The following is a 15167-nucleotide window of genomic DNA, read 5'->3' as shown; positions in this document are numbered from 1 at the left end:
ACAATGGAATTAAATAAGCCGCTGGAAGAGAAACCAACGGTAAAAGGCCGGCATTTTAATCACTAAAGATGCGGTGCGCCAGACCACGCACCAGGAAGGGCTGAAGAGGGTCGAAATAAATATTTATTTACCACAGAACGCATAGAGTAGAAATAGAACGGAGTAGAACGCGTTATGAAAAACATTTTATTCGGCACTTGGTGTCAGTTTCTGAATAAAAGCACGTTTTTACAGTTAAAACCGCGTGTCCCCGGCCCTAGTCACTTAAGCAGAGCGAGTGGCGTGCAGAATCCTCTGCAAAATCAATCCATCCAGACAAAGGCATTCCTACACCTAAAAGCAGCGTTGTCAGGTCAGCACTGATGTATCGATTGTTTCACCTGTTCTTCTTGCCTGTCCACAATACGCAACCGCAGCATCCTAAGACTTCGTGTGGTCCTGCTGTGGTGTTGGAATGGCAGCTCATCCCTCCGCCTTCACCTCGGAGCCTCCTCGGCCACAGCCAGGGCAGCTCCCACAAAAGGCAGGGACACAGGTCTTCACATGGTACGTGGTGAGGCTTCACTTCCCAGCAGCTGCAAGCAGAGACTCAATATCCTGAATTGCTTTAGAAGTTTTCTCCAAAGCCTCCAAGACGCAGGCTTCACTGATTGCTTCCATCTCGCTCCCGTTTTCTGTTTTTCTGACAGTAATACCAGATGGATTGGGTTTTGCAGCAGATGTCCCTTCCAGAACATTGGTATTATCCAATAAAACTAGCATTATTTTGTTAAGAAAAAAAAAAGTATCAATCTCTTCTTCCTAATGAGAAAAATACTTCTCCATATTTGTACTCATCATTCTGCATGGCAAAGTTTCACATTTCATAGCATGGTAATTACATAAAGCTAAAAAAGACAAGAGTGCATTTCTTAAAATGTCTACAACATTTATAGAAAATGTCTCCAAGACTTCAGTTTATCCAAAAGTTGCTTTAAAAAGGAAAGTATCTGATGTTACACTGCATGGTTAAACAACATGCACGTTTAATACTAGTAAAATCAAACACTGGCTTAAAGACTATTATGGAGTGGCTTTAAGCACATGCAGAGCACCACAATTTTTTGAGCTCTCTGAACCCAGTGAAACAATACTGAGGTAGCTGATAAACAGAAAGGTATTGTACTGCAACAGCAAGCCCAAAGGCAACCGCATCATCGCTCTTTCAAAAGCGGATCAGCAGATGAGTGTTAGCAAAACTTATGCAATACCCATCAAAGGGCTTCCTTTTTTGGTGATTTTTTGTTTCTGGTGCTGTGCTGCAGGAATTGGACAAGATAAACAATCAAACAAAAATGATAAATAAGAAAACAAATAATGCCTTAAAAAGGAAATTTTAAGATGTGGGTAAAACGGCAGAAGAAAGTGAGAACAGGATAGAGAAACTTTGATGATCTAAAATGCAAATTTGAATATGCAGATGGACAGCAGAATAGAAAAGTGGAAAACCTTTACAGCTTTCAAAAGGATACAGGTAAATCTCTGTATTTTTTCGAGCTCAGCATCAGCAGACCTGTCCAAGAAAATAAAGATTATTAAATGATTTAGTATCATAAAAGGTTCTCAAATGTATTCTCTACTTCACATTTTAATTTTTAATAGGTTCTGAATACTGAAAATTAGATGAGCAAAATCCAAGTGAAAAAAATGCTTTATTTTTGTCTTTCATACCACTAGTCAATGACTGCATGTCAAACATTTGTGTTTCCAAAAATCAGGGCACTGCTCTAAGAATAGTCTCTCTGCTGCATATATTATAAATATAGATACAATTTTCATTTCATCAGCTACTGAATCTGCTATAATTTACAGTACAAGTGTAAGTGTAATCGATTTCAATTAACACCTTTTTTAATACTCTTATATTTTCGTATATGACGTCAGTAGACCTTTGGTCAGGAGCATGTATTAAAAAGGACAAATATATTAGCAAGAGATACAAGTGTCATTTAGCAGTTCAAAGTATTATTTTGAACTGCTTGGTGTTCTGTTAAAAGATGCCATTTGTAGTCTAGTGTCTCTTTTTCACCTCACTGATACTACCTCACTAACACTAATCCTCCTTCAGCAATGTCACCATAATTCTGACTTTTAAGTAAGGCAGGCAGAAGCACAATGAAACAAAACTTCACCTAGAACTCAATTTACCTAACATCTTAAACACTGAAAGAAAAAAATGAAAATGCACAAAATACACGGGCTTACACTTTTCATTTTTTAACCCTTAGGAAATGCAGTCTATAAGATTCACAGCCTTTTGGAGTTTTTATTTTCAATATTATTTGTAGTCAAGTATTTAGAATAAAAATGAATACCAATTTCCTTCAGTTACAGAGTGTGCAGTGTATTCAGGAATCTCCTTCCTCTCATTCAAACCTCTGCACCATTCTATTGCTGTTCTGATGTACCTATGTTAACAGGAAAATTCAGGAAAGAGTAATTATTTATATAAGAAATACACTATTAATTCAAGCAAAAAACTGAAGGCATTAAGCAATACACCCGGATCTGAAAGAAAACAACTTGACTCAAAATCTAGCTTTTTCTCTAGGTTTCTTGCCATTTTTTTTGATTCCCACTTCTTGTCTAGAATCTCCTTCATGTTTAAATCTATGCAGTTATAGAAAATTATAACAAAGCTGTATGATTTGTAATGAATAGTGCACAAATGTTAATTTTTGTTTGTGCATATCTGCTTGCTAAAATGCAGTGCAGTAAGCTTCTGATGATTCCCATAATGAGGCTGTAATTAGGGCAAGCAGATTACAGACAGCCAAGGTGAGGCTCAATGAGGCCCTGGGCAACCTGGTCTAGTTGGGGGTGTCCCTGCTGACTGCAGAGGGGTCGGACTAGATGACCTTTGGAGGTCCCTCCCAGCCTGGACCATTCTATGACTCTATGAATCTGCAGGCAGAGGTCAATAGCTGTAATAAAGCAAAAATTGGATAAAGTGCTATCCAGTTCTATGTAGGAGCTCCATATAGGACAAAGCAAAGATTTTTTTTTTTTTTTTTTTTTTTACTTATCCACTGATCTAACTGCCAAGTTGCAGCTCTTTTTTTTAAAAAGACATTACTGTAACAATTATAATGGAATGGCAGCATGCAGAGGTCCTGAGTCATACAGGTCCCGAATCTTTGCCAGATATAAAATGCAGCTTTTATCATTACATGTTTGGTTCCCCTGCCTCCCCACCAATGTATTTTCAGTAAATGCCATTTCTTCATATGAAAGGATCTGTAGAGAATTCTTTTATATTTAGCTTTAAATTGTTTAAGTTACTTATACCTTTCATAGACTCCAGGGTGACTCATTTGTATTAACTGCTGTAGCCCATCAGGAGTAGTTAACTTACACCAGCCCACATCTTCATTTACCTTAGAAGAAAAAAAATTACAAATATTGTCTGCTGCAGTCTGAAGAAAAAACCAGAAGTATAATATGCCATCCTAAGAGTTAAGTATCTATAAACATTCAACTTTGAACACTTAAAAGTTTGTGTTTTGCTAAGGGCAGAATTTGATATAGTCTGCTATGACAAATGTGAAGGAGGAAAAAAAACCAACAAAATTAAACACCTGGCATGGCCCCAACACTCATTTTGTGCTATTCAAGAATAAATTATTTCTAGAATTATGTAGAAATGTTTCCAAACCTGTAGAATTTTTCAATTCTTCCTCCTTTATCATGATTTGAGCTAGCTCACATCAGGAAGTTACACTGCAGCTTCTGGGACACTTACTATCATATTTATATTGTTTATGAACAATAACAGAGATCCTCAGGCACTTCAGTGTCTTTTGCGTGTCTTATCACCTTAGTGTAATAAACAAACACATAGAAGCCAAAAGTCTTAGCTGTCAACCTTGAATCCCACACTTAAATAATTTACTCTGAAGTTCCATTTTGCAAAAATCAACATAGTCTTTTTACTTCTATATTAAGTAGATTTTTAAATGTATACAGAAGACTATATGCACAAGGTTACTTTCCAAGTAACTTTTCACTATCCATTTGCTCATTTATAGATAAACTGAAATAAAAAAACCCCAAATCTCCCTTCTTTGATCAATGGGAGTGACTTCTTAAAATGATACAGTTTTATTTACCTCTTTAGGCATCAGTTATGCACTAAAATATTTTTCCTCCTTGTCTCTTGTTAAAATACTGGCAACACATTAACAGTAGTGTTTGCAGATAGTTCTATTTTCATTTCGGCTACTATACAAGCTCAAGAGTAAGCCACAGCAGCAAACTGCTGTGAGTTATGAAGACTTCAGTTTATATTTTGTAGGCATCAAAGCTTCTGATTCATTTCCTCATTAGTTTCCTAGTAACACTTTCTCATGAAAAGTTTTAAGAATAGTCATTCCTCTAACTTGTGAGTTACCTGGATCTCACTAGAGGAAGAGCTGAAATCCCAGACCATATTCAAGGTCACCCCATCCCAAAAAGCAGCATGGACTTTATGATCTGAGTACACGACGAGTCTTCCTACGCTGGGAACAACCTTTTCATACAGCGAAACCGGCAACATTTCTCGTCCGTCTGTCTCAGGTACCTAGAACCAAACAAACACATTAAAAACTTGAGGAAAGGTTACTTTCACTGCTACAGCTGTTGATACCTCGCCCAGATTTTCAATTCACCTGTTTTTCCAGACCACAACCAGCTCTCTTGATCGTTTGTTTGCTTTCTGCTTCACAAGTATACCTTTACACTGCATACTTTTGGTTTCCAAATACACACCTTATAATCTTTGAGGATACACTCACCATTATTCCTTCTAGATTATGTCCTATTGCCCATAGCCTGTAACATCGTCCTTATAACACTGACAGATTTATAAATCTTCAACTACATACCATTTTCCAGCAGCAGAGATAATAGTTATGACTTAATGACAGCTTAGTCTTGTAGCAGTACTGAAGTATTCTGAGGAGAAAAAAAACAAACAATATATTAAGCATTTCATACTTACTATGTCTTCTAAACTGTTGCGACCTCTGTTCTGTAAGTTTATTTATGTCCTCAATACTAACATAAATTCCATTAATTTTGATACTTAATGTAATAATAAGTATTTTGTGCAATTTTAACTAATTTTGCTGTCTTTTCAAAGTCAGAGGAATTAATGTAACAAAGATAAAGTAGAGTAAAGTTACTTGGTTGCCTGAGTAATAATGGAGGATACAGAGTAAGGATTTCCTGGTACATCAGGAGGCAGGCTGTTCACCGAATACATCTTTTCTTCTCTCTGCAGTAAACAGCAGAAAGGAGATGAGTTAGTTACAGGTACTGTAGCATGAAAACATTATTGCAAGATATGAAGTTTTTGACCTTCCGGAAAGCAACTATAATCATGGTTAATTTTGTCCCAGAAAACAGGTAAGTTCTCTCTTTGAAAAGTGAAAAAAATGCAGTTGTATCCTTTAAGCCTACTTTGTGGGAAGAAACACTCGCAGTCACTCGGTATAGACCAAAAAGTTCTCTTATCAGAACATACAGACTGCAGTTCATTACTCAGCAACTACTTCTGACTACATGCTAAAGGCGACATGCAAAAGGTACAAAGTTGACCCCTAATCCCCTAATTCTGCTTTAAAAATACACAGTGCTGCATAAACACTTGAGAGGATCCCTACTCTGGGGAAACAACAATAGACAGAGAGAGACAAAACCACTTCTCCAGCACTGAACAGCTGGTCTGTGGCAAAGCCAGAACAGAATCTGCATCTTCTAGGTTCTATCTCCATATAATAAAAAAGAAAACACTTCCAAGTACATAAAGACTAAAACCTAATCAATATATTAAAGGTTAATCTTCTCTTCTAAATTATTGAGAAATGGCTATTGTAGAATCTTAATGCCTAGCAAGTACATACTTGAGCTTCTTAAATAAATGTTACAATGAATAAGATTTTTCTTACTTCTTGTTTTCTTATTTTAAAAAATATATTCTGAAACAGAATGAGTAATCTTTTTTTTGTATGACTGACTGCTTAATTCAGTCATCATACTAATTACTAATGTAGAGACTTTGCTACAGACTACACAGCCAAATGTTTTAGAACTAAGAAAAGTGCTAACTTGAAATTTGGATCATATTTTAAAATAGTTTTATACCTTCTTTGTGCCTTTCTGGATTTCATAATGTACAAAATAGTTTCCCAAAAATGCTCCCTCTGACTTGAAAAATGAGCCATCACCAGGATAAATTTCTGTTATGTTTGTCCTACCATGGATAAATCTAAGAGAAATAAGAAAATTTTAAACAAGTATTTAAAATGCTGTGTCACTAGACAAACAAAACAGGTTAGTACACTTGAAGAAAGCACTAAGCAGAAACAAATTTTCACCAGAACTCTGACATGAAAACCTTTCTACTCTTTCGATAACAGCAGAGTGTGCCAATTACGTCTTTTAAGACTGAAGATTAGCATTACCAGGCTCTTTGTCTGCATGTGTGCATGGAGAGTGGGAGAAGTTAAGGAAAGCTTTTTTTTATGTTGTGATATACATCTCACAAGAGCTGCTCACTCCATTGGCTAGAAAATACAGCGATTCTGAAGAGAAAAATCCAATTTTCTTAGTGGACAAGCCCTACCTAGTGCACACAGAGAACTGTCAGACTGAACAATCCCTGAACAAACTGAAGGTCTGTGAGTTTTTCACTAAGATCAATGGTCTTTTACTTGTGGTCTCATGGTATCTTGGAGCCTAAAACCCATTTAATGACCCAGTTCTGCAGCTCTCTGGTTAGATGCCTGGACTTTGGTTAGGGGACTTAGAAGACTGAGTATGACTACTCACCATACTTCCAAAGAAATGAGGTATAGCACTGAAGAGCTGCTAAATGTTTTGTTCAGATGAAATGAAAATTTAGGAATTGCACTGAGAAAAATGAAGAACACTGGGCAGAAAGATTAAAGCTTTAAAGACTTCTAGATGCTGATAGCAACTGTAGCATTTTCAGTTTGTATAACAAATTTGAGAGGCCAATTAAAGAAAGAAGTCTTTTTTTTTTTCCCCTTTTAAAGCATATGGACAAGGTGATTTGCCAGGAAAATATACAGTCTAACTGCCTGCAACATGAAAGTTATGTAGGTCACCAAGACAAACATTTCTAAAGCGTGAAGTCTTCAGCATCAAAAGGAGAAACATAATTTGCAAAGAAAGCAAGCACCATAATTGTCAGTGAAGTCTGTGGGAGCTCCAGCTGTCCAGTAAACCATGAAGAAATCAGATAATCAGATCACTTCTTTAAAAGCCTTAAACATGATTTCAGATTGATTGTTTCAGGCATACCCACTTTCAGACCTAAAAATCCACTGTACTAGAAAAATTTGAAGTCTAATGAACAAACAGGCACTTGCATGAAGATTGGGTTCAATTTCTCAAAGAGTGAAAAAGGGACAAAGTAAGACGTTTCTTCTTAAAGCCTAACTCCCATACAAAAGAATTCTCCCCAAAATGAAACACATCCTACATACCTATAAAAAACACCCTGGCACCATACAATTTGAATTAGCTGAGGGCATGAATAGTTTCCAGTATCTTGATTCTGAAAGAAGTCGCAGAAAGTCCACCTGTATAAAATACAATAAAAGCTTCAGTAAATCTGAAGGTTAAAGGTTGGGTTTTTTGTGTGCTGTACCAAGAATAGATGCATGCACACCTATTCAAAGGAAAAGAGGCCACATATTTTCAGAGTCCTCTGATAATTAATTTGGTAACCAATGGGGATAATTAAGGTTTCTCAAACCTGCAAAGGTCTTTTTTTATTATTTTTAGTGGTGCTGACGGAGAATGTATGCCACTGACCCACCTCAGAAGTATTACCTTCTCAAAAATGAAAAAAACCCAAACCAACCCAAAACTCTTTTTCAGTTACACATTTATACAGTATATCAGAAAATAGTTTATTTTTCACTGGACTAATCTCTCTATATTTACTATAGTAGGATGCAGAATGTTGGTTTCCCAAATTTCATGTTTCAACCAAACATGTTTTCAACCAACCATGTTACCTGACCAAAAAAAAGACTACAAAGGGGTTTTTTTAATAGCTAGAATTCAGTTATCTTGCTAGGGGTTGAAATTCCAAATTACAGAGTTGTAAAACATATGTTGACAACTACGAAGTAAACAGCTTAAATTACCTGTGTAAATGTGGGGCTCTGCAGCTGAGTGGCAAAGCTGCAGGTAAACGAGAAACTGTTTCATGTGTTCCTGGGTCTGTTAATACATCAGCCTCTATAGATGTGTGGTTGTTGTTCTCACAGGCCTTCGCCGCGTTCTTATCCGTATGTGAGTTGTAGCACGTTAGTGCCAACAACAAAGGGTATTTCCATTCTTCTGGGTAGGAGGAAACAGACCAACACTGCGTAACCCATGTGTATTCAAAAGAACAATTTGTGTAGAACCCAGGGACTCCACCTCTGTCTTTCTGGTCCCTTGGTTCAGTTGGTTCTCTGTATCTACCTTCAGAACAACCATGTTCGTTCTTCTCATTCTCTATTCTCATTTGTTTCAATGACGTTTCTGCAACAGAATTTTTACTTGATTTTCCATACTGATCTCTGGTTTGGTAGTTGCTGCTCTTCTGAGAGGAGCGTAAGGATGCTGCAGATGACTGGCTGACTTTGCATAAGAACTCCACTGTAAATTCTTGCTGCAATTCTGACAGGTAAAGGTGAGCATAACCATCTACCGATGAGATCTTCACCCTGCCGTTGTCTATACATCTTGTCAGATCAGCCGTAGCAGGGTCAGGCCATCTAATTTCTAAGATATCACTACAAAGAATCTAACACAAGAAAAAGGATTGGAATCTGTGGCAAGATAAAAATGACCTGCTTCCTGGAAATTACAATAGAGGATTTACATTTACATGAATTCAATCCTCCTGCAAGGTGATGTATGGCAAGAAACTTTACTCCATATTTATTGGCATACGTGAACTCAAGAGTAAGCAAACTATCTAACCTTCCTATCTGCTTCCTGTTCTAACAGACTTCTATCTAGCAGTACTGTTTTAATTTGATATGCATTCAAAAACTAGTAAGGTACGTGGCCAACTGACCAGGCACAACTGCCCACAGACAGTAGATATTTGTTTCCAACTGCTTCTTAAGAAACACTCAAAAGAAAGCCTAAGCCTAATTTATCTTGATCACATCAGTTACCAGTAGACTTCATGGAAAGCCCGTGTTAGAATTCCATACATCAGAAACCCATGTACTCTGACATCTTCTCTTTATTTATAAAATTAAAATAAGCCTGTAAAATGGCATGTAACATGTATTTATGTGTTCTTACCAAAATGAAAATTTATTTGAAATGTTTTGCAGCTAGGTGAGTAATTTTACTTAATCCTGCAACACTGCAGATTAAGTTACACAGCTATTGCTAGGATGTGGATATAACATATTTCTGAAGAAGAATTTAAAATATAATAAAGATTTTAGACTTTCAATACAACATTTGACGCTATTCTTTTGAAACTTTTCATCTCATTACCATGATATTCAGGTACAGATTGCTACTTCAATTAGCACTTGTTCAAAACAAAAAAACATTTTCACAGCATATGGCCTTGTGCCGCCCCTTCTGCAAAACAGAAGCAAAGGATTCTCAACAAATTACTTGAAACAAACACTACACCTAACTCAAGACCCATATTAAAGCTTTGCCCAAAAAGAAGAAGTTATTGTTTAGAAAATGAATTATTCACCTTCTGAAACTAGAAACATTCTATCAAGATAGAGAATGCCTTTCTAACCATCTGCAGTTCTGCCCTAAAATGGGGTATTTTCCTTTGAATTGTCCTTATATGTCATCCCCACAGAGAAAGCACCTTCAGTCTGTTTTCAATTGAAGGTAAAGCACTGGATCCCAAATAAACACAGAAATGCAAACCCAGTCCACTAAGGTGTGAAAAAAAACCTTAGCAAATGAGTAGTCACACTCCTCATAATTTGTTTTATCTCAGTTTCATCAGCTTTTTCTCATTTGACTGCCCCTTAATCAGGTATGCTTCAGCCCCCATCACACTTTGGCCCAGCACTGGAAAAGCCTGGAGTCCAATAAGAAGGAAAGACGGCAGCACTCGTGTGTACCAGTAAGGTGGGTAAGGCTGCTCAAGGTATTCAGGGCACTAAAGACGAAAATTTACCATACAGAACTGCAAAAGGACCATTGAGTGACCAGACAATAATGCTGCAGATAAAAATTCGGCGGAGAACTGAGGAAAAGCAGTCCCAACCTTACATATAAAAGGATGGGCTCCGAGACAGAAAATACAGCCTTTCCACGGAACACGCTGATGATTAACCTGCGCTCTGAGCACCGCTTGCAGCTCTGAGCAGGCCACACCACTGACAAGATCCCCCTCCCCAAGCTGCCTGGAGCTGTGGGGGGAGCGTGGCCAAAGCGGAGGGCAGCGCTGGACTGCTCTGAACTCAAGCAGGAGGGAAATAATCCAGTGTGACTGTAGAGGTGTTTTTGTACCCACTGGCCCTGCAAAAGCATCGCCACTGCTAGCCACAGGCCACAGGCTTAGGCCACCTGGCTCTGGTGCTCAGGGCTTGCCCGTTAGGCTCGTTACCAGCGGCTTATGGGAAGGTGCTGAGTGAAGTGGATAATCGTTACCTCATTATGAGGGACTGACAAAGTGTGGGAAAGAGCAAAGGCCTTGGAAGCATGGGCAGTGGTTGAAGACGGACACCAAAGAACAATAAAGGGATAGTGAACTACTGAGGAAGCACAATCTCAACAGGTACCAAAAGCCTGCTTTTGCTTTAAGAAAAGCAGCAGCTGATAAATCAGCTGATAAAACAAAAACAAAGAAAAAAAAAAAAAAGTCAAGCAACAGGATAAGGCACTTGCTGTGGCCTGGAAAAGTTATCCCTCAATATCCTGAAGCAGGTGGTCACAGCGGAAGCTGTAATTTAGGAAGTGCCTATAAACCCAGCCACCTTCCAGAAGAACAAGATTCTGGCCTGGGGGGAGGGTCACCCACTAGTGCCAACGATGATGGTAGGGCAGCACTGTACCTTGTACTGATGTACTGTACCCGGAGTACCAGCTGGTGCAGTACAGGTACGGTGCTGCTGTACCTCCCAGTGAATGCACAGTGTGGCTGCTGTGAAGTATGCCCTGATACTGGCTGACGGTGTTTTCGGCAACCAAACATCAGCATGAAGCCTCAGTCTAAAAGTTTTAAAACTTGCCTGATTTATTAGCTGTCTTAAGGCTCTCACCACAGTGCACACACACGCGTGCGTGCATTCAGTGGGAACACCAGAGGCACGCTGATGGGGAAGGAGTAAAGCTCCCAGAAAGGGTAAAACGGGGGTCTGCATGGACCTTCAGCCGGAGCTGGAGCAGCAATTTCCATAGAGCAACACTCTGCCCCAGTCCCCTCGCAGGACCCCCATAACAGACTCACACGGGTGCTTCGGTGGGGAAACAACGGGAATCTGAACCTGACAGCCTCCTGGAAAACACTCTCCTATTTCACAGAGTCTTCCCTAAAGGTTTGGAGTGTAGAAAAGTGACGATACATGAAGTGGTTCACTCCATCACGTGTACAAAATCCTAGGTTTTAGTCTCAGTAGGAGAAAACGAACTCTTTGTTGCTCGGCTACAAAGGATATGCATAAACAGAGGACTAAGTAACAGTTAAAACCGTAATTTAAAACGGCAGTACTCTAACCAAGCTGACAAACGGACTGGCTAACTGCAGCCCGTCGACCTTCACCGCCTGCACTCACACCCCTGCCCCAGAGCCGGGGGTCGGCTCTGTGCGGCCCCCAGCAGAGTTTGCCCCAGGAAAGCACCACGCGTGTCAGCGCTCACCCTTTTCCTCTCCGCAGGTATCACCCGCGCGGGTAAGTACGGGGGGGAACAGAACCGGTTCCGGAAATCCAGAGCTCGCACCACTTCTTCCTGCGGGAAGCGTGAAGGAAAACAAAACAAAGCAAAACCAACACCGAGTCTTTCTAGGCAGCGATACAATTCTAACGTTATTTCACCCCCTCATTTTCCGCAGCCGCTCCCCGCGGGCCCGCCCCGCCCCTACCCGGCAGGCGCTGAGGGCGAAGGCCACCCGCCGGCGGCCGGTCTGCGGGCGGTGTGCGGCGGGCAGCGCCGCTCGGTGCAGGTACTCGCAGCCGCAGGGGGAGAGCAGCAGGCGGGACCCCGCCGCGTAATGCACCTCCACCGAGCCGTCCCCGAACAGCACCATCACCCGCTCCGCCGCCATCCCTCCCCCCCCGGGGCGGGCAACCGGCCGCCGGCGCAAGGCGGGAAGCAGGGGGCGGGGCGGCGGGCTCCCTCCCCCCCCAGCCCCGTTCACTCGGTGAATTAACGTTATCTTCCGGCCGGCAGCGTGACCTGATTTATATACACGTTTGTAAAACGAGCTGGATGCAAACCCTGTCCTTAACTTCTTCCCCGCCCCCCTCAATTTTTATCAGCTGGAAATAGGGATGCCTTTTTTATTGCTCCGGAAAGGAGAATTAGTAGTACAGAAGCCTAATCTATAGGAAAAAAATTAACAAACCCGTATTTACCTGTAACTGCGGTTCTTTAAGGTACACCTCGCTCAGCAGGTGCCCTGACACACCTCCGGGAAGGGAGGAGGAGGCTTCGGATCTGGACCCAGACGGCAGATTGCAGACCTACAACAGAAGATGGATAAGTTATTCCCTGCTGCCATACAGGCATGGTTTCACAGGGCAAGGAAATCTATCAGGCATCCCTGTGCTTAGCACAGGCAGCTGAATAAACTAAAGGATTAACTTCCTAAAGAGCAGTTCAAAAATTATGCTGTTTTTGGAAGGTATTTGCGCTCTCTGGATGGACATGTAGACGGTTACGTGCCAATTTATTATCAATTCCTGCTTAAAGCACTAAAGAGGTGTAATTCAAGATCCCTTCCTATGCAGGCCGTCCTAGATGGTATGTTCTCATCCAGCTGCAAGGACGGTTCCTTACCCATGGAGGTACAGGCACCTCAGACCAGTGTGCAACCACACAAGTGCCTTTCCATTCTCTACAACCACCTTCCCAGCAGAGGGGAGAGTGGATCAGCATCCAGTCGGGTGGCTGCAGACCTGGTTCTGTCTGCAGTGCCCTTTTTAATGAATAGTATTCTGCATAATACTTGCTTGAAGCAAGTTTCAAAGCATGTGTTTGGATTACCAATCTTTTCTTACTTTTAATTATTTATGTATTTTGCTGGCAACTTCACTGCTGTGGTGGAACCTTCAGCGTAGGCGCCATGGGAGCAGGTCAAGTAGGCTGAAGGTGAACCCCTGAGTACAAACAGTGTGGGATCTTCCCTGACTCTTGGCCAGAATGTCATTTTCTTTTCCGGTATTAACTTCCAGGATCCACAGGCATAAACTAGATTATTAGAACTATAATTCAGTCAGAGAGAAGCTGTGAACTTGAGGTATCACTAATTGAATGAGTTCTGTGTGGTAGGAAGGAAAGGCAGAACATGATACGGAATTACTGTCCTAGGCAGAAATAAAAATGACTATTACAAACCAGACTGGGTGTCACTAACATTCACTGCCATATTGTTCCAACTTAAAAAAAAATAAATAACCCCCAGCTAGGCATAATTTGTGATACCTGATGATGGTGAGCCAGTCTTGCTTCTTTCTGTAGTGCTACAATTACACTTACAACCATTATTCAAAAAACCCAGCGACCATCTGTTTTCCTAAAAAAAAAAAAAAAAAAAAAAAAAAAAAAAAAAAAGGAAAAAAAAAAAAAATCCTAGAACTTTTTTTTTTTTTTTTTTTTTTTTTTTTTTTTTTTTTTTTTTTTTTTAAAAAAAAAAAAAAAAAAAAAAAAAAAAGTAGGCCAGTAGTACAAAGATCTTCTTAGCAGACTTGAAAAGAAACTACTGAGAAAAAGTTGACTTCATTTCTGAACGTGTAACTGCCATTGAAAAGCAAAGCACATGGAAAGCAGCACCTCTTGTGGCCCAGTCTGAAGTTACTTCAAGCAAAGTGAGATTTTAAAATACAAAATATTTTTGTTAAGTCGCAGTTGATTTGTTAGGAGTGGCAAGTATTGTGCATACTTTTTCTGCTGTGTGAAGCTTGGTCACGTGCTTGAATTCAAATGGAAAGCATGTTTCTTAACACAACCAGCACTAAAGAAGTTTCCTCCGGTTGTCCCCCAAGGTTTGCTTGTCATGCTTCTGCACCTTCATTGGCCCTACCCTTTTTGCCACAAAGAAAATACACCTTTTTAAAGGGTTGTTTATCTGCAAGGTATTGCTCAGAAACTTGCAGATGAGAAGCACTTCTAGTACACCGTGCACTTGAAATTTGTAAATGCTAAAATTCAGGTGAAATAATCTTTAAAACTCTGAAGACTCATCTTCACCATACACAGAACTAGCAGCAGTTAAAAGTGGGCAGACAAACAGCAAATGACGATTATGACAGCATGAAACCTGCTGTTTTTGTTTGCTCTCTTGCATCTCATTCCACCATCACTAATTCATATATAACTCCTCTGAGATGTAAGACAAGTAGGAAAGGTCGTTAAGTGTTTGAGGCAAAGATGACTCTGTCTTCCTTAGTCAGTAGGGCAGAGTTAAAACCAATTTTTCCTCACTGCAGTACAAGCTTAAAGCTCTTAAAAAGCTTCATATGGACAGAGACCACAAACTTCACTACTTTGAACAGAAGTCTCACTTGATGATTTTTCAGTATTTCCGCTGGAGGACAAAGCTTATTTTGGCAACCTCGATCTGAATTGCTTTATACATACAATCCTTAGTTCCCAACATTTTTGCACAGGATGACTTGACGGACTTCTTACCTACATGTAAGACACACTGTCTCCACAAGCTGACAGAGCAGACATCTCAAGTCTGACAGCTAATTTATGGAAAAAAAGACACACTACAAAAGATGCATAACTGAAACATGTAAAGCAGAGTTCCTTGAAGACACTGTTACTTTACAGCAATGCATACATGGATGCTTGTTCCTTGGGACTTTAAGTTTTGAGTAAATACGTTTTCCACAACTGCTTGTGAAGTCAGTAGGAAGTCTGACCTATATTTGGATTAAAAGTTTTGTATGAAAAATATG

At 40.0% G+C, this 15167-nt stretch overlaps 1 protein-coding gene across 2 annotated transcripts; it reads right to left on the bottom strand.

Moving 5' to 3' along the window:
- Positions 1-172: 172 nt before the first annotated feature.
- Positions 173-13777, bottom strand: LOC106901917 (chromosome unknown open reading frame, human C5orf34). 2 transcript variants are annotated; one of them, XM_014964988.1, is made up of 13 exons: positions 13687-13777; positions 12618-12725; positions 11902-11991; positions 8202-8848; positions 7533-7628; positions 6166-6289; positions 5205-5296; positions 4905-4974; positions 4430-4600; positions 3328-3416; positions 2355-2447; positions 1512-1552; positions 173-755 (listed from the first exon to the last, which is right to left on the bottom strand). In XM_014964988.1, exons 1-13 carry the CDS (start codon positions 13744-13746, stop codon positions 562-564), a joined length of 1875 nt encoding a protein of 624 aa, XP_014820474.1. In that variant the 5' UTR covers positions 13747-13777; the 3' UTR covers positions 173-561. The 2 variants fall into 2 exon arrangements, with proteins under 2 accessions (XP_014820474.1, XP_014820473.1); XM_014964987.1 differs by lacking the exons at positions 12618-12725; positions 13687-13777 and adding an exon at positions 12125-12329.
- Between the last annotated feature and the right edge of the window lie 1390 nt (positions 13778-15167).

This window comes from Calidris pugnax, unplaced genomic scaffold, assembly GCF_001431845.1.
Source record: "Calidris pugnax isolate Ruff unplaced genomic scaffold, ASM143184v1 scaffold273, whole genome shotgun sequence".
Taxonomy (NCBI): Eukaryota; Metazoa; Chordata; class Aves; order Charadriiformes; family Scolopacidae; genus Calidris; species Calidris pugnax.
This window is presented reverse-complemented; position numbering and strand designations above follow the sequence as displayed.

Coding starts and splice junctions, on each gene's coding strand:
- LOC106901917 (XM_014964987.1), bottom strand. CDS start 12,307: ATGGCGGCGGAGCGGGTGATGGTGCTGTTCGGGGACGGCTCGGTGGAG. Junction 5,297..6,165: donor TCCAGAAAGGCACAAAGAAG/GTATAAAACTAT, acceptor TGTTTACTGCAG/AGAGAAGAAAAGATGTATTC. Junction 756..1,511: donor AAAAATACAGAGATTTACCT/GTATCCTTTTGA, acceptor AAATAATGCTAG/TTTTATTGGATAATACCAAT.